Source organism: Myotis yumanensis, unplaced genomic scaffold (genome assembly GCF_028538775.1).
Source record: "Myotis yumanensis isolate MYYU_CA2020_CCGP unplaced genomic scaffold, mMyoYum1.0.hap1 SCAF_6, whole genome shotgun sequence".
Classification (NCBI taxonomy): domain Eukaryota; kingdom Metazoa; phylum Chordata; class Mammalia; order Chiroptera; family Vespertilionidae; genus Myotis; species Myotis yumanensis.
Window position 1 is genome coordinate 29,784,633 of NW_027223757.1, and position 22,026 is coordinate 29,806,658.

The window sequence follows — 22,026 nt, forward strand, 5'->3', positions numbered from 1 at the left end:
TTTTGACCAATTCTAAGCACATGCACACTTGGTTAACCAGTATATCTTGTAGCTTAAAATACCGAGTATCATTTAACATGTTTAAAATAATATTTAAACAAGGCAGTTATGTGGGTGGCCATGTTTTTGAGCTACAAGATAACCATAAGCTATTTAGATTGATTACTTTAAGCTATATCTGTTGCCTTTATAATATAAATCTCCTTAAAAGCTAAGCGTTTACATTTTTTAGATCCCCGCTATCTTTAATGTAAACTATTGTAAGTAAATCTGTCACTAGTGAATTCCTCTAATCTTTTATGAGAAGCAGTTTATATTTTTTATCTGTACCATTTCTTCTACAAAAGAATTCTGTAGTGTGTTACTTCTGTTTGAAGTAAAATATCTTGTTTCTGCTAAAGTTAGCCTTCTACATCAGATGTTTTATCCTCTAGGTTTTCAGCCTGTCCTTGCTCTTTATGATTTGTAGGTTAAAAAAGATTTTTGTGAAACTTCTCTGTCTTTGTCTAGTAGCCACAATTTCCTAAAGTTAAGATGATTCTTTTTCTATGATAGTGCTCCTTCCCCTGTATTCTCTCATTACATTTCCCAGTACCTCCTCTAGCTCTGTTCTGGTCTTTCTTGAGATGCAGCAACCAGAGCTGCCGGATAGAAACTCTGCATTGTGAAGCATGGACTAATGGGAGCTCAGTGCTGGGTGTGATCTCAGGAAGCTTCCACATCAGTACTCCTCGACATTTTTGCTTTCTGCTCTCTGCTCATCCACTCCCATCAGTCACCTTTCATTTCCAAGCAGGGATTCTTAATGAAGCCAAATTTGAAGCTAGGGATGGGTGAGAATGGGGGAACTCTTCTAGCAGGTTTTATTATCTCTGTGATGTGATGGATTATGTAGTTTTAAAAGGACCCTTGGTCAGTCTGAAATGGGTCCTTTACTTTTAGTCCAAACAACTTATTTTAGGGATGAACCCCCCCTGCCCCCCGCACACACACACACACACACACACACACACACACACAATTGGAGAATTAAGATGATTTACCCAAGCCTTATAGCTAGTAATTGGCAGAGGTGTAGAATTAGGTTGTTTTCTTCTGAGAGCAGTGCCCAATAGCATTAATGGTAATTTATTAGCCTGTCTAATAAAGTGTGCATAAACACTCCTGAGCCTCTAATTTTAGCCATTAATTTTGGCCTTATGGTAGTATGATACATCATATGAAATTCCTTGAAAATGGATAAAAGATTCTTGTGGTGTCCTTTATATCACACTCTAGCATTTGATCTAATTTTAAGAAGACTGTAATGGGTGGTGTAGAGAACTGCCTTTGAGCTATATTCTATTAGCAATTTCACATAAAATTATATTAATTTCAAAAATCAGACTATAAGTTATGTATTTGTACCTATATTATGATTATAAAAACTTAAAATGTGTATTTATTATAATAATATGAAGATAATCTGGACTGCTATACATAGGGTTTAGTTGTCACTATGTTCATTGTTTTTAGTAGTTAATTACATTCGAAATAAAAAATCTGATGCCAGGTATATATGAATTTAAAAAGATTCCTCAGGACATTTATGATTAAATCGTTCATTTGTATGCTATAAGTAAAATTAACTTCCCAGTATTTCATCAAGTTCATATATAAAGTAAGGTAAATTACTATTTATTGAGTGTTTACTGTGTTTTGATACAGTTATTAAACTATTGCAGGAAGGGAGATATTAGTCCCACTTTTGTATTAATTTGTAATAAATACTTGTTGAGTTCCTACTCTGTGTAGGTCCTGGGGGTACCAGGTGAACTGATGATTCAGAAACTTTAAACACACAACAAAGTAGTCACTTTCAGTTGCGATCGGAGGTACAGTATAATGAGACAGGCAGGATAATGGCCCCAAAGATGGGGAGACTATCTTGGATCATCAATGGGTCCTAATAAGTGGAGAAAGAAGGCAGAAGAATGGGTCAGAGAGATGTGGCGTGAGCACTCAGCCCTGTACTGCTGGCTTTGAAGATGTAAGAAGGGACCATGAGCCAAAGAATGTGGGTGACTTCTCAAAACTAGAAATAACAAGGAAATGGATTCGCCTTTAGAGAAAACCAGTCCTGCCTGCCAACAACTTCATTTTAGTCCAGTGAGACCCCTCTCAGAAACTAACTTACACACTGTGAGATAATAGTTGCTGTAAGCCACTGATTTTGTAGTGCTTTGTGATAGCAGCATTGGCCATGGTAGGAAATCATGGGTGCTCAGGGATGAGGTACCATGTAGGTTTGGAAGGTGTCTGTACCACATTCTGCAGGATAAGTAAAAATGAATGCAGTGGAGGGGGATGGGCCGGATAGTGGAGGGAGGGAAGAGGTATTTAAGGTAAAAGAAGTAAAAAGTAAGGCTCTGGATAGGTTAGAGACAGGGACCACTTTGAGGATTAGGAATTGATTCTTCTTTGTAGGTAAGTGAAGAGTGAGTCTTGGAGTGATGAGATGATTCTTGAGGAGGTAAGCAAAGACTCAGACCACGGAGAACCTCATGTGCCAAGCAGAGTTTTCAGAGATGATGAAAATGATGCTTGAGGAGATGGGCAGCTGCCCAAGTTGTCAGAGCTAGTCTGTGGTAGAACCTTATCTCCTTGATCCAAACGCTTATTCTTTGGCTTTCATAACCAACAAAGTAGAGTTTTCTTACATCATCTAACAGTTGTTTTTCTGCAGTTTCCTTCACTTAAGATATTCCTTTTAAGTGAATATCTTAAAAGCAGAATCACTTTTTCCACTGATGACCAGTAGGTAATTTGTCCTTTTGTGAGTCACTTTAGGTTTTCTACCTCCCCTGCCAGCCTGGTCCTCTATGCTTGCTGGGTATATAATTGTCTCTTGTCTATAAGGAATCCTCTGAATTCACCCATAGGGTTCTACGACATTTTCACTTTTCCTCTGGTCTGAACATTTTTCGGGTTTAATAGAACTAATGTAGAATGATCTGTTTTTACATCGGCTGTTTGCCACATAACCTATGATGAATATTCTTTAAAATAAAGGATACTGAGTATGTAAAATGAAAAATGTTATAATTACTAAATTTTATATGAGTGTTTTTTAAATAAGAATCATCTGTTCATGGATGATTACTTGCATGTATGTACCCCTTTGATTTTTTTTCCCTTTCTAGTATCTTAATGGCCCAGCCTTTATTTGGTTATTCCTAATATTTTTACTGTTGATGTTTTAATTCTTGTAAATATGGGCAGGCTTAGGTGGAAGATAAAACACCACTAACAACAGCCACCCAAATTCTGGTGGGTAACTTCTAAATTGAGATATAGGCACATGATTATCAAAAAATTAAAGTTGCTTCCACATTTTAGCTATTGTGAATAGGGCTGCTATGAACATAGGTATACGGATATCTCTTTGAGACCTTGCTTTCAGTTCTTTTGGTTATATACCCAGAAATGGAATTGCTGGGTGATATATTTACTTTATTGTTTATTTTTTTGAGGAACTGCTATATTATTGTCCACAGTGGCTGTACCATCTCAGCATGAATTTTTAGATAAACAGATATTGTGTTGACATTATTATGCCTGTCTAAACATCATTAACAGCTGAACACTGAAAGTTGACTATAATTTTGCTTCCTCTGTTTGGTTTACCTGAAATTAATAATGGCTTTGTTTTTACATGCTTAGTTTTCTTTGCACCTGTTGCTCATTCTTCCCACATTTTCCGATGGCCTGACAGTACAATTTCCCACAAAGCCAATCGCATTAAGTAGCCTGTCACTTCTAATGTGTTTACTTGGGTACACGCTCTCTAGATTTGCTGCACAGCCATCATCTGGGGAGTGCCTGTGCCTTCCTCCTCATCTGGAACCCCTATTTCCTGGATCTCATGGGTTTTTGTTTTGTTGCTTTCTTTCCTTTTTATTTTGGGGGTGGGGGTGCGGGAGGAAGTGTTCTATTTTGGGTTATTTTTTCGCTTTGTCAGGGTGTCTCCTTTGTAAATTTTGTCAAGTGAAAACGAAACATGGCAGTTGGGATGGTGATGACAGCCTGCACCTGGTCCAGTTTGGATTCACCACCCTCTTTTCTGAGTTCACCTCTCACTGTTTGTGTGAGAGCTCCTCCCTGCACTGATCTCTTATTTTCATGCTTCTCATATCTTCTTTCTGGATTTATAAATTGAGTTTTGTGGAGGATGCCTCTTAGTAGCTTCTTGAAAAATTGATGTTTGGGAGGTAATTTTAAAGGCATATTATAAATAGATTTTCATTATTCTATAAGTGCTTATTATAATAGTGTAATAAGGACTGAGAAACAGCCTATATAATAAAAGGGTAATATGCAAATTGACCCTAACAGCAGAATGACCAGGAATGACTGGTAGCTATGAAGCACACTGACTGCCAGGGGACAGACGCTCAATGCAGGAGCTGCCCTCTGGTGGTCAGTGTGCTCCTACAGGGAGAGCTCTGCTCAGCCACAAGCTGGGCTGATGGCTGCAAGTGCAGCAGTGGTGGCGGGAGCCTCTCCTGCTGTGACGGCTTAGGCCTGCTCCCCGAGGGCTCCTGGACTGCCAGAGAGATGTCTGACTGCCAGCTTAGGCCAGATCACCCGGGGAGTGGGCCTAAGATGGCAGGTGGACATCTCCCGAGGGCTCCCAGGCAGCCAGAAGGATGTCTGATTGCCAGCTTAGGCCTGATCCCCCGGTGGTCAGAATGACATTTATTTGTGGATATAAAATTTTTATGTGGACACGGAACAGCCCAACTTGACTTAAACAGAGTTTTGGAGAGAACTCAGGGAAAGCTGGGAAAGTGAATTAGTGACAGAGTGTGGAGGGCACTGCATCCCAGGAGGAGCAATGTGGATGTGTTCTGCAGGCAGCCAAAACACTTTGGGAGGTTTTTAGTAAGTAAGTGCTGAGATGAGGTCGCTGACATTCCAGAAAGTTATATAAATGGAATCATGGTATGCAGCTTTTGTGTCTGGCTTCTTTCACTTAGCAGAATGCACCGGGGATTTCATCCATGTTCTTTCATCTATCGGTAGTTAATTTCCATTGCTCAGTATTCCATTATTTGCATGTACCACAGTTCAGCTTTTACCGGTGGATGACTTTTGGGTTATTATCAGTTTTTGAGCATTATGAATAAAGCTGCTATAAACAGTTGCATTTGGGTTTTGTGTGGACACATTTCCATTTCTCTCTTGTAAAACGATTGCTGGATTGTATCTTAAGTGCATGGTTAATGTTAAAAATCGCCAAACTTTTTAAAAATGGCTGTATCATTTTCCACTCCTACTTACAATGTGTGAGAGTTACAGTTACTCTACATTCTCACCAGCATTTGATATAGTCATTTTTAAAGCCATTCTAATAAGTAGTGATATCTCATTGTGGTTTGAATTTATGTTTCTCTGATGATTAATGATGCTTAGCATCTTTTTATGTGCTTATTTGCCATCCATATATCTTCTGTGATGATGTGTCTGTTTAAATCTTTTACCTATTTTTTTTAAAAGAATGTGTTTATTGATGTATAAAAAGATAACTGTTCATTATAAATTCAGAGAATGTGGAAAAGTACAAATAAGAAAGTAAACCACCTTAAATTGAATATTAAAATAACCATTTTAATATTGAGTTAACAAGCAAATAGAAGGACAGATGGATGGATGGTGATGAATGGATGGATGTGTGTATGGACAATCAGAAAACATACATAAATGAGATATAACATGTTGCTAAATTTATTTGGAGGGGCACACTGATTCCATCTGCTGCTTTTAAAAAAAATTATGTCTTTATTGTTGAAATATTACAAATATCACCAAACTCCCATTGACCACTTCTAGCCTGCCCCCACCCTCCACTCCAGGCCTTCACCATCCTATTGCCTGTGTCCATGAGCTATGCATATATGCATACAAGTTCTTTGGTTGATCTCTTCCCACCAACTCACCCTCCCCCACCTTCCCTCTGAGATCCTGTTCCATGCTTCTCTGTCTCTAGATCCATTTGTTCATCAGTTTATTTTGTTCATTAGATTCCACATATGAGTGAGATCATGTGAGACTTGTCTTTTTCTGACTGGCTTATTTCGCTTAGCATATTATTCTCCAGGTCCCTCCATGTTGTCTCAAAGGGTAAGATAACCTTTTCACTGCTGCATAGTATTCCATGGTATAAATGTGCCATAGCTTTTTTATCCACTGATCTACTGATGGGAATTTGGGCTGTTTCCAAATCTTAGTTATTGTAAATTGTGCTGCTATGAACATAGGGGTGCACACATTCTTTCTGATTGGTGTTTCCAGTTTATTAGGATATATTCCTAGAAGTGGGATCACTGGGTCAAATGGCAGATCCATATTTAACTTTTTGAGGAAACTCCATACTGTTTTCCATAATGGTTGCACCAGTCTGCATTCCCACCAGCAGTGTACTAGGCTTTCCTTTTCTCACATCCTCTCTAGAACTTGTCATTTGTTGATTTGTTGATGGTGGCCATTCTAACAGGTGTGAGGTGATACCTCATTGTCTTTTAATTTGCATCTCTCTGATGATCAATGACTGAGCATTTTTTCATGTTTCTTGGCCATCTGTATGTTTGCTTTGGAGAAGTATCTATTTATGTCCTTTGCCCATTTTTTAATTGGGTTGTTTATCTTCCTTTTGTTAAGTTGTATGAGTTCCTTATATATTTTGGATATTAACCCTTTATGAGATGTATCATTGCCCAATATGTTCTCCCATACAGTGAGCTCCCTTTTCATTTTGTTGGTTTCTTTTGTTGTGCAGAAGCTTTTTTTATTTTGATGTAGTCCCATTTGTTTATTTTCTCCTTAGTTTCCTTTGCCCTAGGAGATGTATCCACAAACATATTGCTACAACAGATGTCTCTGATTTTGCTGCCTATGGTTTCTTCCAGGGTTTTTATGGTTTCACAATTACATTTAAATCTTTTATCCATTTTGAGTTTATTCTTGCATTTAGTGTAAGTTGGTGGTCTAGTTTCATTTCTTTGCATGCATCTGTCCACTTTTCCCAACACCACTTATTGAAGAGACTATCCTTATTCCATTGCATGTTCTTGCCTCCTTTTTCAAATATTAATTGAGCATAATGGCTAGGGCCAATTCCTGGGCTCTCTGTTCTGTTCCATTGATCTATATGCCTGTTCTTGTGCCAGTACCAGGCTGTTTTGAATACAGTGGCTTTGTAATATAATTGATATCTTGTATTGTGATCCCTCCAACTTTGCTCTTCTTTCTCAAGATTGCTGTCGCTATTCGGGGTCTTTTTTGGTTTCATATAAATTTTTTGGAGTATTTGTTCTAGATCTGTGAAATATGCTGTTGGTATTTTAATAGGGATTGCATTGAATCTGTAGATTGCTTTGGATAGTATGGACATTTTAATTATGGTAATTTTACCAATCCATGAACATGGTATATTCTTCCACTTGTTTATATCTTCCTCTATCTCTCTTTTCAATGTCCTGTAGTTTTCTGAGTGCAAGTTTTTAACCTCCTTGGTTAAGTTTATTCTTGCATATCTTAATTTTTTTTTGTTGCAATGGTAAATGGGATTATTTGTTTGTTTCTGTTTCTGAAAATTCATTATTAGTGTATAAAAACACCATCGATTTCTAGGTGTTAATTTTGTATCCTGCTACATTGCCGAATTCCTGTATTAAATCGAGTAGTTTTTTTGGTGGAGTCTTTAGAATTTTCTATGTACAATATCATGTCATCTTTGAATAATGAGAGTTTTACTTCCTCCTTTCCAATTTGGATGCCTATTTCTTCTTCTTGTCTGATTGCTGTGGCTAGGACTTTCAATACTATCTACACTAATGAAAGAGAAAAATGCAAATTTACCATACCTTCACGATGCCCACCAGCCAATCAGGAGTGAGTATGCAAATTAACCCCACAACGATGGTGGGTTAATTTGCATACACAGGTGCCGAGCGGCCGGGAGCAGGGCGGGACACAGGTGTTCCACACCGCCCCAGCTGCTCTGGGCCACTGGGCAGCATTGGAAGGTGGAAAGGCGGCTCCGGGCCAGAGTGAAGGTGGTGCCAGCAGCCAGAGGAAGGAAGGCCCATTCTTGCATGAATCTTCATGCATCAGGCCTCTAGTGTTGAATAAGAGTGGTGAAAGCAGACATCCCTGTCTTATTCCTGTTCTTAGGGGAAATGCTTTTAGTTTTTGCCCATTGAATATGATGTTGGCTGCAGGTTGTCATATATGCCCTTTATTATATTGAGATATGATCCCTCTATTCCCATTTTGCTGAGAGTTTTGATCAGAAAAAATGGGTTGTTAGATTTTGTCGAATGCTTTTTCTGTGTCTATTAATGTTATAATGTGATTGTTGCCTTCCAATTTGTTTATGTGATATGTCATATTTATTGATTTGCAAATATTGAACCAGCCTTGCATCCCTGGAATAAATTCCACTTGGTCATGATTTATGATCTTTTTAATATATTACTGGATCCTATTTGCTAATATTTTGTTGAGGATTTTAGCATCTATTATCATCAGGGATATCGGCCTGTAATTCTCTTTCTTTGTAGTGTCTTTATCTGGTTTTGGAATTAGGATAATGCTGGCCTTATAAAAAGAGCATGAAAGTATTCCTTCTCTTGGACTTTTTTGAATAGTTTGAGGAATATAGGTGTTAGTTCTTCTTTGAATGTTTGATAAAATGCCCCTGTGAAGCCATCCATACCTGGGCTTTTGTTTGCTGGGAGTTTTTTGAGTACTGCTTCTATTTCATCAGTTATTACTAGCCTATTCAGGCTTTCTGATTCTTCCTGATTCAGTTTTGGGAGATTGTATTTTTCTAGGAATTTGTCCATTTCATCCAATTGTTGGCATATAGTTATTCATAGTATTTTCTTACAGTCCTTTGTATTTCTTTGGTGTCCGTTGTTATTTCACCACTTTCATTTCTGATTTTATTTATTTGGGTCCTCTCTCTTTGTTTCTTGATGAGTGTACTAATGGTTTATCAATCTTGTTTATCTTTTCAAAGAACCATCTCTTGGTTTCATTGGTATTTATTTTGTCTCTATGTCATTGATTTCTGCTCTAATCTTTATTATTTCCTTCCTTCTACTTACTCCAGGTTTTTCTTGTTGGTCTCTTTGTAATTCTTTAAGTTGTAGGGTTAAATAGTTATTATTACTTTTTCTTGTTTTTTGAGGCTTGTAGTGCTATGAACTTCCATCTCAGAACTACTTTTGCTGTGTCCCAGAGATTTGGAGTTGTTGTGTGTTCATTTCATTTGTTTCCAGGAAGTTTTTTCTTTCTTTCTTGATCTCATTGGTACCCCACTCATTGTTTAATAACATGCTATTTAGCCTCCATGTGTTTGAGTGTTTTTACAGTAGTTGATTTCTAATTTCATTCCATTGTGATCTGAGGAGCTGTTTGATATGATTTCAGTCTTCTTGGACTTGTGGAGAATTGTTTTGTGTCCTAACATGTGGTCTATCTTTGTGAATGACCCATGTGCACTTGAGAAGAATGTATATTCTGCTGCTTTGGGGTGACATGTTCTGTAAATGTCAATTAAATCCATCTGATCCAGTGTGTCATTTAGAGTCACTATTTCCTTGTTAAATTTTTTTTTTTTTGAAGATCTATCCAGTGAAGTCAGCAGGATGTTAAAAACTCCTACTATGACTGTATTGTTGTCGATCTCTCCCTTAAAGTCCTCTAGAAGATTTTTAAAAATATATTTATGTTCTCCTATATTGGGTGCATATATGTTTACCAGGGCTATATACTCTTGTTGAGTTAATCCCTTTAGTATTATGTGGTGACCTTTGTTGTCTCTTGTAATGGCCTTCATTTTGAAGTCTATTTTGTCAGACATGAGTATTGCTACTCCAACTTTTTTTCCATTTCTATTTGCATGGAAAATATTTTTCCACACCCACATTTTCATCACATGTGTCTTGTTCTGAAGAGGGTCTCTTGGAGACAGCATATGATTGAATAATGTTTTTGTATCAATTCAGCTACCCTATGTCTTTTGACTGGAGTATTTAATCTACTTACATTTAAGGTTTTTATTGATAGGTACTTGTTTATTGCCATTTTAATTCTGTGTACTTATGTTTCTCTCTTTGTCTATTTTTTCTTCTCATTATAGCAGTCCCTTTAGCATTTCTTGCAGTGCTAGTTTGGTGGTGATAATCTCCTTTTCCTTTTTAAAATTTTTTTTTGTCCTGGGAAGCCCTTTATTTCACCATCTATTTTGAATGATAGCCTTGCTGGATATAGTAATCTTGGTTTTAGATCCTGGTTTTTAACTACCTTGAAAGGCCATTCCCTCTGGCTTGTAGAGCTTCTGATGAGAAATCAACTTACAGGCTTATGGAAGCTCCTATGTAGGTAACAAATTGCTTTTCTCTTGCTGCCTTTAAGATTCTCTCTTTGTCTTTAATTTTTGGCATTTTAATTATGATGTGTCTGGGCGTGGGCCTGTTTGGGTTCTTCTTGCTTGGGACTCTCTGTGCCTTCTGCACTTATGTGACCTTTTCTTTCACCAGGTTAGGTAAGTTTTCTGCCATTATTTCTTCAAACATGTTCTCTATTCCTTGTTCACTTTCTTCTCCTTCTGGTATAACTATTATGTGAATCTTGTTACGGTTCAGGCTGTCTCACAACTCCCTTAACACATTGTGGACAGATCATGAGAATTCTTGCTTCATATTACACAGTGTTATACAAAGTATCATACTTTAAAAAGATATTAGCTTGTAAGAACATGTAATAAATAACTTAAAAAATGCAATGGGTATTTAATTTTAAAGCACGCCTTTAACATTTATGTAAAATGTTTTTTTGTACTCTTTCAATAGAAACTTAAACTGGCCACTGGATAAAGCTAGCAATAAAACTACTGTTCCGCAATGTGTTAAGCTGTCCTCCTGTTTTTAATTGTTTTTCTTTTTGGTTATCTGATTGAGTGATTTTTTTCTATCCTATCTCCTAATTCACTGATCTAATCCTTAGCTTCCCCTAATCTGCTGTCTAATCCTCCAGTGTGTTCTTTATTAGTGTTAGGTCATTTTTTATTTCCAACCGGTCTTTCATAGTTGCTATATCTTTTCTCATGCTGTTGAGCTTCTTTGACATCATTATTCTAAACTCTACATCTGATAAATTTCTTATCTCCATTTTGTTTAGCTCTTCTTCTGGAGAATTCTTTTGTTCTTTTGTTTTTGTGTGTTTTTTTTTTCTTCCCATTTTGGCTGCCTGTTTGCCTTTCTATCTATGTATTAGGCAAATCTGCTGTTACTCCCAATCTCTAGTGCAGGACAATGTCAAATGTTGTTTCTGACTGGCCCTGAGTCCCCTGTTTGGAGCTATCAATAATCCACAATTTGTGCTCCCTCTGCTGGGTCTAGGTGCCTTTGGAAAGGACCAAGTTGTGCACCAGGGTCTGCTTTTCCTAGCCCCAGCTCCAGAAGGAGATCAGGCAAAGACTTAAAGCCTCCAGAGATCCTCCTCTGCCTGTAGTCTGATTTTTATCAGCTTTGATTTGCGTCAGGGTATTGACCACAGGGTGGGGTGAGAGATTTTCCAAGAGGGTGTGGCAACTGCCCTTTTCCCAGGAACAACCACCTGGATAGCAAAGGTCTGCCAGAGAAAGATGTCTTCACAGTATGAGGGAATGACTCAGCTTAGGAAACCGGGTTGGCTTCCCTCTCAGCTCCAAACCCAGAGCCTCCAACCCTGGAATTTCCTCGCTCAGCTCCAGTCCACTCTGCCCTCCCTCTGTCAGAGCCCAAGGTGAGTGGCTGCACACGAAATTTTGTGTATTGGCCCTTTTAGAGGGTGCCTGCATTTCCAGTAGTCTCTCCCTGGCAGATAGCAGCCCTCCTGCTTTTCTCAGCCAGATGTTATGTGGGCACCATTCTCAGTTCTGGTGCTCTGGGTGGGGAACCCAGCTTGGTGTTTAGACCCCAGAGTCCTCAGTAGGAATCCGCCACAGCTGAGATATCCCTCTGGCACTTCAGCTGCTGTTTGTGGAAGCCAGGCCAGCCCTTTTGTGCCTCTGAAATTCCTAACAGTCTCAATGCAGTCTCCACTTTCTTTCTTGGTTATCTCTCAACTAGTCCTCAATTGATTTTTCAGGGTGGTTCTTCTGTATTTTAGTTGTATTTCCTGGGAGAGTGTCAGTGTAGTTCCCACTTACTCTACTGCCATTTTTAATCACCTCTCTAGCTGTGGCTTGTTTAAGAGATTTTAGCAAAGTCTGTCACAGTTGCTAATTAAAAAAAATATGATATAGTTTATATACCATTCAATTAACCGTTTAAAGCAGGGGTGGGGAACATCTGGCCCATGGGCCTTATAAGGCCCACAGAATCTTTTGGTCTAGCCCTGCCAAGGAATTAGGGGTGAGTTAATTAAATGTTTGACCAAATATAGCAGGCTAAATTTTAAGTTGATAATTTTGTGTGGCCTGTGAAGGATATTATAAATATCCATATGGCCCTTGGCAGAAAAAGGTTCCTCACCCCTGGTAAATTGTGCAATTATTTACCATGTTGTAAAAACATCACCATACTCTTAATTTTTGTACATTTTATAACCACTAAATGAAACCCACCACTTATTAGCAGTCAGTCTCCACTGCTTCCACCCCCAGTCCTAGTCAACAGCTAATTGACTTTCTCTCCCTATGGATTTATCTTTTTTGTCAATATTTCATATAAATGAAATTGCACAATATGGGGCATTTTGTACCTGTCTCCTTTCACTTGGCATAATGTTTTCAAGGTTCATCCATGTTGTAGCATTTATTGATACTTCTTTCCTTTTTATGGCTGAATAATATTTTCTTTATGAATATAGTATATTTTGTTTATCAATTCCCCTCTCAATTGATAGATATTTGGATTGATTGTATCATTTGGCTATTATCAATAATGCTGCTATAAATATTTGTGTACAAATTTTTGAGTGGACATATGTTTTCAGTTCTCTTGAGTTTAAATACCTGGGAGTAATTTCATTTGTATACATTTTAAAATTAGGTTGTTTGTTTTCTTATTACAGAGTTTTGATGTCTATAAAGTTTTAAAGGTTGATACAGTGTGTGTATCTCTTAAGTCATGAAACTCCAGAGTAGTTCTTTGTAGATTAAATGAATGGCATATAAAAGCTTGATTATCCAATGTCTTTCAAGAATAATATTATTAAATCAACTTAAATAACCAATTTGTATTCATCTGAATTGTTTAAAATATATAAAATTAGCTCTTTAAGTTATTTTTATTTTATCTTAAAAGTTTCTTCAGATGCTACTTCTAGATTCACTTAGTCACTCATTGTGTACATATTTATTGGTATTGCCTTTGTGTCATGCATCATACTAGGGTATTGAAATAAAACATATGGGGAATAACATAAAATTATGAGTTATAAAAATGTAGTCATAATTATCTTGTGATATGGATGTGATTTTTGTTGAGTTATGCCTCTCTCCCTCTTCTTCCTCTCACAATTCACTTTATCCCTCCATTATGGATTATTCAAGACACACATGAATAAATCCCCCAATTCCGTTAGATGCTTGAAGAAATTGAGGTCCTTTGAAGCTGTCTGCTGATTTTCTCTTTAGTGTGTCATAATGAGGCCTGTCACACTGTAAGTAATGGAGACTTGCCCATCTTGTTCCTTGCAGCATTGCTGACAGACAGAATGCCTTGGAGGCTGAGCTGAGGGCAGTGCAGGCCTCTCGCAAGGACCTAGAGAATTTCCTAAAGTGGCTACAAGAAGCAGAAACCACAGTGAATGTCCTTGCAGATGCCTCTCAGCGGGAGAATGCTCTTCAGGATACTGTCTTGGCCAAGGAGCTCACACAGCAGATGCAGGCAAGTGCCCAGAAAAATGTGACCAGTGCTTGTTTACCATTAAGATTTATTACCACTCAGAAGTGAGGTTGTCACCTTATTCTGTTATGGCATCCATGCTCGCCTGTGAATAATTGGTTTTTGGAAATAAGATCTGTAAAATACACTTACTTAATAATTTGGGAAAACACTTTGTTTTATGGAAGTAATAATTGTTTATTTAGACTTCTAGACTCATAGCTATTCTGTTTTCTATCATTTCAAGCCCTATTACAGTTAGCCTTATTGAAACTTACATTATAAGAACATTTCCTCTTAATATGAGTTATTTCATTCTCTATTTATTATAAATACCTAATATAAAAGCTGTAAAGGCTCTATGGCTCAGTTTACAACTAAGAACACTGGGCTTGAAGGTATTACTTTTATGTCTTTGGCTTGATAAATATGATATATTCAGTCTCAGGTTCAAGTTTTCCTTCTACACAAAATGTGGTAATACAAAATCTTTCCTTTAAAAAAGTTTATGAGGGATCTTTTGAAGCACATCTGCATCCCTTTTCTATCCTCAAATACAAGTGAATCACTGTCCTTGAACTCCCATTTTCTTTGTGTAGAATAACTTATTCTTGTCAATCGCAGGCCATCTCACCTAGAACTTGCTTAAAAATCTGCTTTGATGGAGAAGTCTCCTTGCTATTTTATATTTTAACCTGGTGGCAATGAGGAGAAGTCATTAGAGGATATTAAGCAATAGAGTGATGCAATGGGATTTGTATTTTATAGGAATCTAGCTGAGGAGGAATGGGCCTGAACTGGACAAGACTGAGCAGAGCAGTCTGTTAGGATATCTTATACCCAACTGCTCAGAGGTGATAATGACCAGGAATAGGCAATAGCAGGGGGCATACACCTAATGACTTGCTAGTAAGGGTCCACTAAGGGAAGGGGAAGAGGTAGAGACACAGAAGCTTGCCAGGTGGTATTAGAGCCTGAGATTAGGAATGCAGGAAAATAAAAGGTCAGGGCAGCAGTGCAAGGTGACGGGATGGGACATTTCATTTCGACTGTGTTGAAGTGAGGCATTTGTGTACCATCCAGGAGGAGATGCCTGGTATGCAGTTGTCACTATGGATCTGCATTCAGATGAGAGACTTTGGCCAAAGACTCAGAGAAACTTTTTGTTGTTGTTTTTGAATGAATGTCTATTACTGACTTCCCACTTTATCTATTAATTCAAATGCATTTATTCATAATTTTCATGCCCACATTCTAACACATTATCATTTTAACTATTTTTTTTAAATGTGAGCTTTACCTTTTACCAGTACCAATGAGCCTAGCTGCTCTGATTCTCTCCTGGGTAAAATCATGCTGCCTTGCTACTTTTCTGGGTGGTGTTATAACAGGTGTCTGGTTTTATTCTCTAACAATATGTGTTTGGAATTATTGTTTTTTTTCATCTCTGTATTCTCTTTCAGCCTAATTTTCATCCTCTTGTTTGATAGGTTCAGACTTTGATCAAATCTTCCCCTGTACCCAGCTCCATACCCAGCATCGTGTTTTGGGGGAGATATATATACCTGTACTGTGAAAACTTCCCCTGTTGGGTTATGGGCAGAAATTACAACTTCATATTTTTTGATAATAGTTTTGTTGACATATAATTCATATTCCATACATTTGTCCATTTACATTTGATTGTTTTTAGTGTACTCACAATTATGCAATCAACATTGCAATCAAATTAGAACATTTTCATCACTTCTGAGAGGAGCCCTATACCCCTTAGCTATCAGTCTCCCATTTGCAGCTTCCTAATCCCCCAGCCCTAAATAATCAATAATCTAATTTCTGTTTCTATATATTTGCTTAATAACAGTATTTTTAACTGGCTGCTATCATCAACTGACTACTTCTCTTCCAATTTTGCCTTTGTGTAGCTATTCTGATATTGCTAGCCTATCCAGAAGGAGGCAGTATAGGTTCTCAGTATAGACATACATGGGAAAACACAATACACAAGCAGAAGCCTACCGAAATACTGCTTGATAAACACAACTCTCTCTGACAAGTAAGCGACTCTAAATCAGGCTAAAATCAAGGACTGAGAAGGCAAAAGAAGTAAAACATACTTTAAATATTGTGTTTCCTTTAAAAAATCCTGATAATAGTAGAGAAAGAGGAAAAGGCAACATTTCCTGCGTTATTAGTTTGAGCAGGACACTGATAATGAGAAACGTCTGGGTCCTATTTTTGGCTGTGCCCTTTGACTCAGTCATTTAATCATTCTGGGTTATTTTTGCTGATTTCCTAAAAGTGCTTTCCCCCACTGGATACTTATAGTGGTCTTTGAGCTGCAATTTGAGAAAATGCATCTCAAGTTGTACACATGCCTATGAAAGTCAGAAATTCTGTACTTGGTTTTCACATCATATAATCATGTCTTCTATTTCTTACTCATTAAACTGAAACAGCTTTATGACATGAAGTGAGATCATGAAGATGCTGTCTATCAGGAAGTGTGGTCATTTGGAATGTTCAGTGGTCAGTTACAGACTTTTATGTTTTATTAACTTTGCTGTTAAATTAGAGAAGTCCTAACCTACCATTAGAATTGGATTTTCAATGGCTTTCGTCCTAGGTAGCATCTGCGACTCTGCTTTTAGGTAAAGCCACAGACCCCCCTGCAAGTATTTTTGTTTTGTTTTGTTTTAGATGATCTTGTTCTGAGACCTGTCGCGAGGTGATTTATTAGCACTTAACGGAGAGGCTGATATCATTAGAGTTAGGTACCTTCTGCTCTTCTCAAGATTTATAACAGAGTCTATTCACTCATCGCACAGAGCACGGCCAGAGCTGCGTCTAGTCCGGTGGTGAATGCATCCCTCTTTACAGTGAGAGAGTGAATGCTACTTGATCTCTTAATACAAACCCGCTAGGAGGCATGCACCGCGGTGGTGATGTGTTGAATCTCTGTTCCCAGGGGGTGTCTGCCTCGTATCTGCAGCTTTAATGTTTCACTTAATATCCTTTCTGGCTACTGAGCGCGCTCCTCTCCAGCAGCAGGCAGCGTTTGGCTGCTCAACTTGCTACGTTTCCTGGCCATGCCCGGCTGAGCAAGTACTGGCTGGGATCATCTGCTGGGGGGCTTTCTGGGTGCCGTCTGCATACGTTTTTTAAATTGAGAAGAAGTTGAAGGCATAGCAGCCTCCTTTTGCCAAGAACCTGAGCGCCTGTTATCTTTCAAATGCATTCCTGGAAACGAGCATGCTCAGAGAACTGGCAAATCATTGTCCAGTGACCAGGAGGAAATGATCATTGCTCTTCATTTATAATGCAAATTCTGAGGTGCCTCCAGAAGTGTGGTAAACTTAAAATGATGGCTGTGGTGAGAACGTCTCTGCAGAAAGTTGTGGTTTTGTTACATCGGTTACAAAGGATGGCAGTTTCTTCTCCTCGGTATCAGAAGCTCTGTAAGGTAACTGGTGATTGAAAATAATTCTGACAATTCTACTGCTTCTCAGGCTCTCAAAACTAATCTTTCAGGGTTCTCACCCAGGAGAGGTTCCTTTCCTTAGGGACTGTTAAAGCTGCTGAAGTGATCTGCTAATTAAATTTTGTTTAAGAATCAGGAACCAGTAGTGTTTCGTGATTATTTTATTTTGGGGCTGACAAAATCTTCTGAGTAGGGCTAGTGAACTGTTTGAAGAAAATACAGCAAAACTACATTTATCAAGACCTGTTACCTCTGTGATACTTTGCAGTGTCTTAATATTGAGTGGCACGTTAGCCTTATGGAAATTTCGGTAAATTGAAAAGAGTTTAGAATAATCTTTCAGTAGGTTACTTAAAAACTGTGCATCTCTTTATAGCTAATTGTGTGTTTTTTTAATTTGAAAAATTAAAGCACATCTTTAAAACTATTAGACTTACTCTCATCATACTGTATCCCCTATATTCGTGAGTCTTCCTGTATTACATTTTCACTTAAGGAACTTAATTTTATTTGGACAGGTAGATTAAGTACACTTGCAAGAGGCAACTTGTTTGACAGTTGCAAATTTCAAATACCACGTCATCCTAAACATAAACCATTGAGTGAGTGCCTGTATTTTTTAAAGTTAGCTATTATATTTTTGAGCATAGTTTTATTTAAACTATGTTCACACTATCTCATTACTTTTGTTAAAAATTGGAGCGATTTGATATGAAGGGAAGGAATTATAACAGGAATGTTAAAGCAATTTATATAGTACAATGTAAATTGTGCAATGCTCTGCCTTCACCTCATGTTCTTAGTGCCATTTCCAAGAACGTAGCTTATTGTCCCCTTAGCTGCCCAAACTCATTTGTAATTGGAACAACTGTCTCTAGGACAATAGTATGTTCATGATGATATAAAATATGACAGGTCCAAGCACCTGAATTGTGCATATTATGTAGCAGCAGCCTGGGGGTGGGAGAGGAAGGCAGTATTCTATTAACTTTAATCACATCATATTTTTAATTTCTTATAATTTGGTCAATTAAATGTGTTTCTGTCTGAAAACATTTTCTTTGAAAAGTTTTAGGAGACAGATTAAGGTAGTAGGGTATGCGCAGAAATTTGTAGAAGTGTTTCATTTGCATAAGAAGTTAATTAAAAGTTAATACAACTTAATAAATAATTAATTGTAAATATTTGTAAATGAATGCTTTCATTGTCTTGTCTTTTGGTCCACTTCAGGGAATAAATTATTCTGGTAAAACATTTGGTTGGGTATTATATGAGCAAGTAGTTTTGATAATAGAGAAGTGAGGCTCATTCACTAATGCATTATGTTTTATCTTTTTAACTTCAAATGTGAATGTGTAAAGCATCCATTTTCTATTAGTTGGGTCATTTTTCTGATTCATTTGTATGCATACTTTCACAGAATCAGGTAATTTTCCAAGTCATGTGACCCAAAATATTTAGTCTGATGTATGAAGCAGTAGAAGTTCAAATACTGGACAAAGTTGTTTAATTAGTTTCATAATCATACCTCAAATAAACAGAAGTTCAGTAGCTGAAGTCATTGGGTAAATTAATTCCCATCAGAAATACTCTTTGGGCAGACTTCTTGAGATTTACAATTTCCTAAAGAAACCATTACAGTTAAAATGTTTAGAATAAATGATGCTTTTTTTTCTTTTAGGAAATTAAAATTTGCAGTTAAAATTTTATCTTCCGCATTTTTTTCACAGATGCAAAATTAACAACTGCCCAGATAATGAAATAAGAAATATACAATTCCAGTACTTTCCAGTAGGTGTCAATATAAGGCAATAATATATGAGATTTTGCCCAAAGAACTGCAAATCCAGAATAGGAAGTAGCACAATTACTATAAAATAAATCAGCTAGCAACAGATATAATTTATTTGCCTGGTTATATTTTGAAAACTGATCTTAGTTATTGACTGTGTTAACTTATATGATATAAATAAAAGTTTAGTTGAAGAATTAAATATTAATTAACAGTTGCCATCTCAAATACTAACACAAATATATAGACCAACCACAAATAGTTAATTGTAGTACTTACAGGTCTAAATAAGCTTGGTATTTATTTGCTTTTAAGACACTATAAATTCTGTTCTTAAATTGTAAATGCTGTAATGACTTCATCTCTACCTATACCTCCTACATTCTCTAAATTTAGTTTCTGAGAAAGGAAATGCTGTAAGTTTCAGTGTTTTTTCATTAAAAATATGGAGATAGTCTATTGTAAATATATTCCAGACTGACATGAATGAGAAAAATGTTGCATAATCTAAGGGAGACATGACTATTTTAAATTTATATTGGCATTTTAATCCCCCCCCCTTTTTTTCCTTTTTTGGATATCTCTTTTTACACATCATATGGAAATTCTATCTTTTAAAAAATTAAACTTATTGGGAAATTCTGTCTTTTACCAGACATTTTCTGCCATGGTATCTTGTCTTCCTTTGCTTATCTTCATACTTGTCTTGAGAGTCAGAAAATAGCATGTGTTGCATAATTGAAAATTTGTGTTAAATATTCTCATTTTGTGTTTTTTCCCTCATGTATGCTTTGAAAAGAGGGGAGGAATGAAAAGAGGCACTTGGAATCCATAGCTCTCAGAGTTCCCCCTCTCTCACCCAAGTCACACATTCACTTGTATTTTTGGCTTTTAAAATTATTTATTCTTGGTTATACATCCCATAAAATTTGGTCAGGAAACAGAAACATAGGCTTCTGCTTTCTTGGAGATATAATTAGCAGCATTGAAATTGCCCTGATGACCTAAAATTACGTCATGCTGGATGCTAATTTTTCCAGATTTGGTTTTCATTGCTTAGGCGCCTTTAAAATATTGACTATAAAATTGTTTTTCTTCTAATACAGCACAGTAAATGATTTAAAAATTAATACTCATTTGTTTTTATTGTAATCTGATTATTTTGGGATATTTTATCATTAAATCTTTGGATTAAAAGTTGATTGAATTTTGTTGTATCTGAAAGGAATTTTGTAAGTCCTGATTTTTTCTCTAGTGCCAATTTTCATAGAATACTTATTCATCAAGGAGATGGTAAAAACAGCTTTTGTACAGTATATTGAGATATAAACCATTACAAAAAATTAGAAAAATATACAATTTGTGTTCTAAATTGAATTTCTTATGATTTAAGCATTAAAAATTTTTAATTTAAATAATATGTTTTATTTGCCTGAATGTATATGGAAATTAGTTTACATGGTTTTAATCATCTCCAAACTTTTTTGATCATGTAGTACTATCAGTAAAATATTTTAATCATCTATCTATCCATTTAGAAATTATACAATATGCTATGGTAAAATCACATATAGTAGACCATAATTTTGTTCTTACTTTCTATTGATCTCTCTTTGCAACCCAATAGGTTGTCTTTTTCTCTCTGTGTGGTATACACATGCCATTTTGGTGACTTCTGATTCACACATACAGTGAATGAATCCTGATCTCAAAATCATGCTGAAAACCCACGTCCTTTGTGGTATCAGAGCAGCTGCCTCTGAGCACTCTGTGAAAAATAGAAGTAGACCAGGAGATTCCACCCAGCAGGCCTGGACTGATGGGTGATGTCTACAAAAAGCTTACTGTGTGTGGGCGTGTGTGGTGTGTGTGTGTGTGTGTGTGTGTGTGTGTGTGTGTTTTCACATACAGACACTAAAGAGCTGTGTGGAGGCTTAATATATGACCACGATGTCACAGAGTCTCTGAAAGGATTTTCACATTCACTGATGAGGGAAGTTCACACATCATTTTTCATCTACATGTATAGGTCCCCTTTATTTAGAGGTAGTTAAGGTTGAATATATGTTTTTAAAGAAGACATAGAATGCAATGGTGTATAACTTACACCCCATAAAGGTAAATTATATTTTTTATTCCTTCAAGTTCCCCTAATCTTTTTTTTTAGATTGAAAACTTTTCTATCTTTGAATAATTAAATCCTAGGGCACTGGAGCTTTTCTTTGTCGTGATCTGAATGTTGGGATGTGTATATTTTAAGGTCAGCTCTCAGACTCCCTCCATATCTTTCCATAATCAAATCACACACATAGTGTTTGAACCACAGAAAAGGTCAGAATCATGGTCTCTAGCCTGGAGGGAGAACTCTAGTTGGTCATATGAGTATTGTCTCTTCTTAGTTTTATGACAAAATTCTTATTTTGGTTAGTTCAGAAGATTTGTGAAGGTATTTAATAGTGGAAAAAAGCCAAATATGGAAGGATTTGCCTGCATCTCACGTGTCTTCGCTGATGCTTTAGGCCTGTTGCATCAAAGCTGTATGGGCACCTGGGTAGATGCCTCCTTTCCTTACTCTCCCTCTAGTTCCACAGTCCCGCAGGGGGTTGAAATTACAGATAAAAGTGAATGAGTCAAGAGAGACAACACCTACATCCCTATTTGTCATCAGGTACAGCAGGTTCCCTCATCTATGCTCTCACTTTTCTCACTTACCCACGGTCAACCGTGGGCTGAAAATATTAAATGGAAATTTCCAGAAAAAACAATTTATGAATTTTAAATTTTACTTCATTTTTAGTAGCATGATGAACTCGTGCACCATCCAGCATTGT

General features: G+C 36.9%; 1 protein-coding gene across 9 annotated transcripts in view; it reads left to right on the forward strand.

Moving 5' to 3' along the window:
- UTRN (utrophin) overlaps positions 1–22,026 on the forward strand; it is a 449,337-nt gene that overhangs the window by 226,412 nt on the left and 200,899 nt on the right. For 8 of the 9 annotated variants that reach the window (XM_070417833.1, XM_070417835.1, XM_070417834.1 and 5 more), the window contains one exon: positions 13,736–13,925. In XM_070417833.1, coding sequence (XP_070273934.1) covers positions 13,736–13,925 — 190 coding nt within the window. Of the gene's footprint in view, positions 1–13,735; positions 13,926–17,128; positions 17,386–22,026 lie in introns of those variants that run through there. The other variant, XM_070417838.1, reaches the window with a different exon arrangement.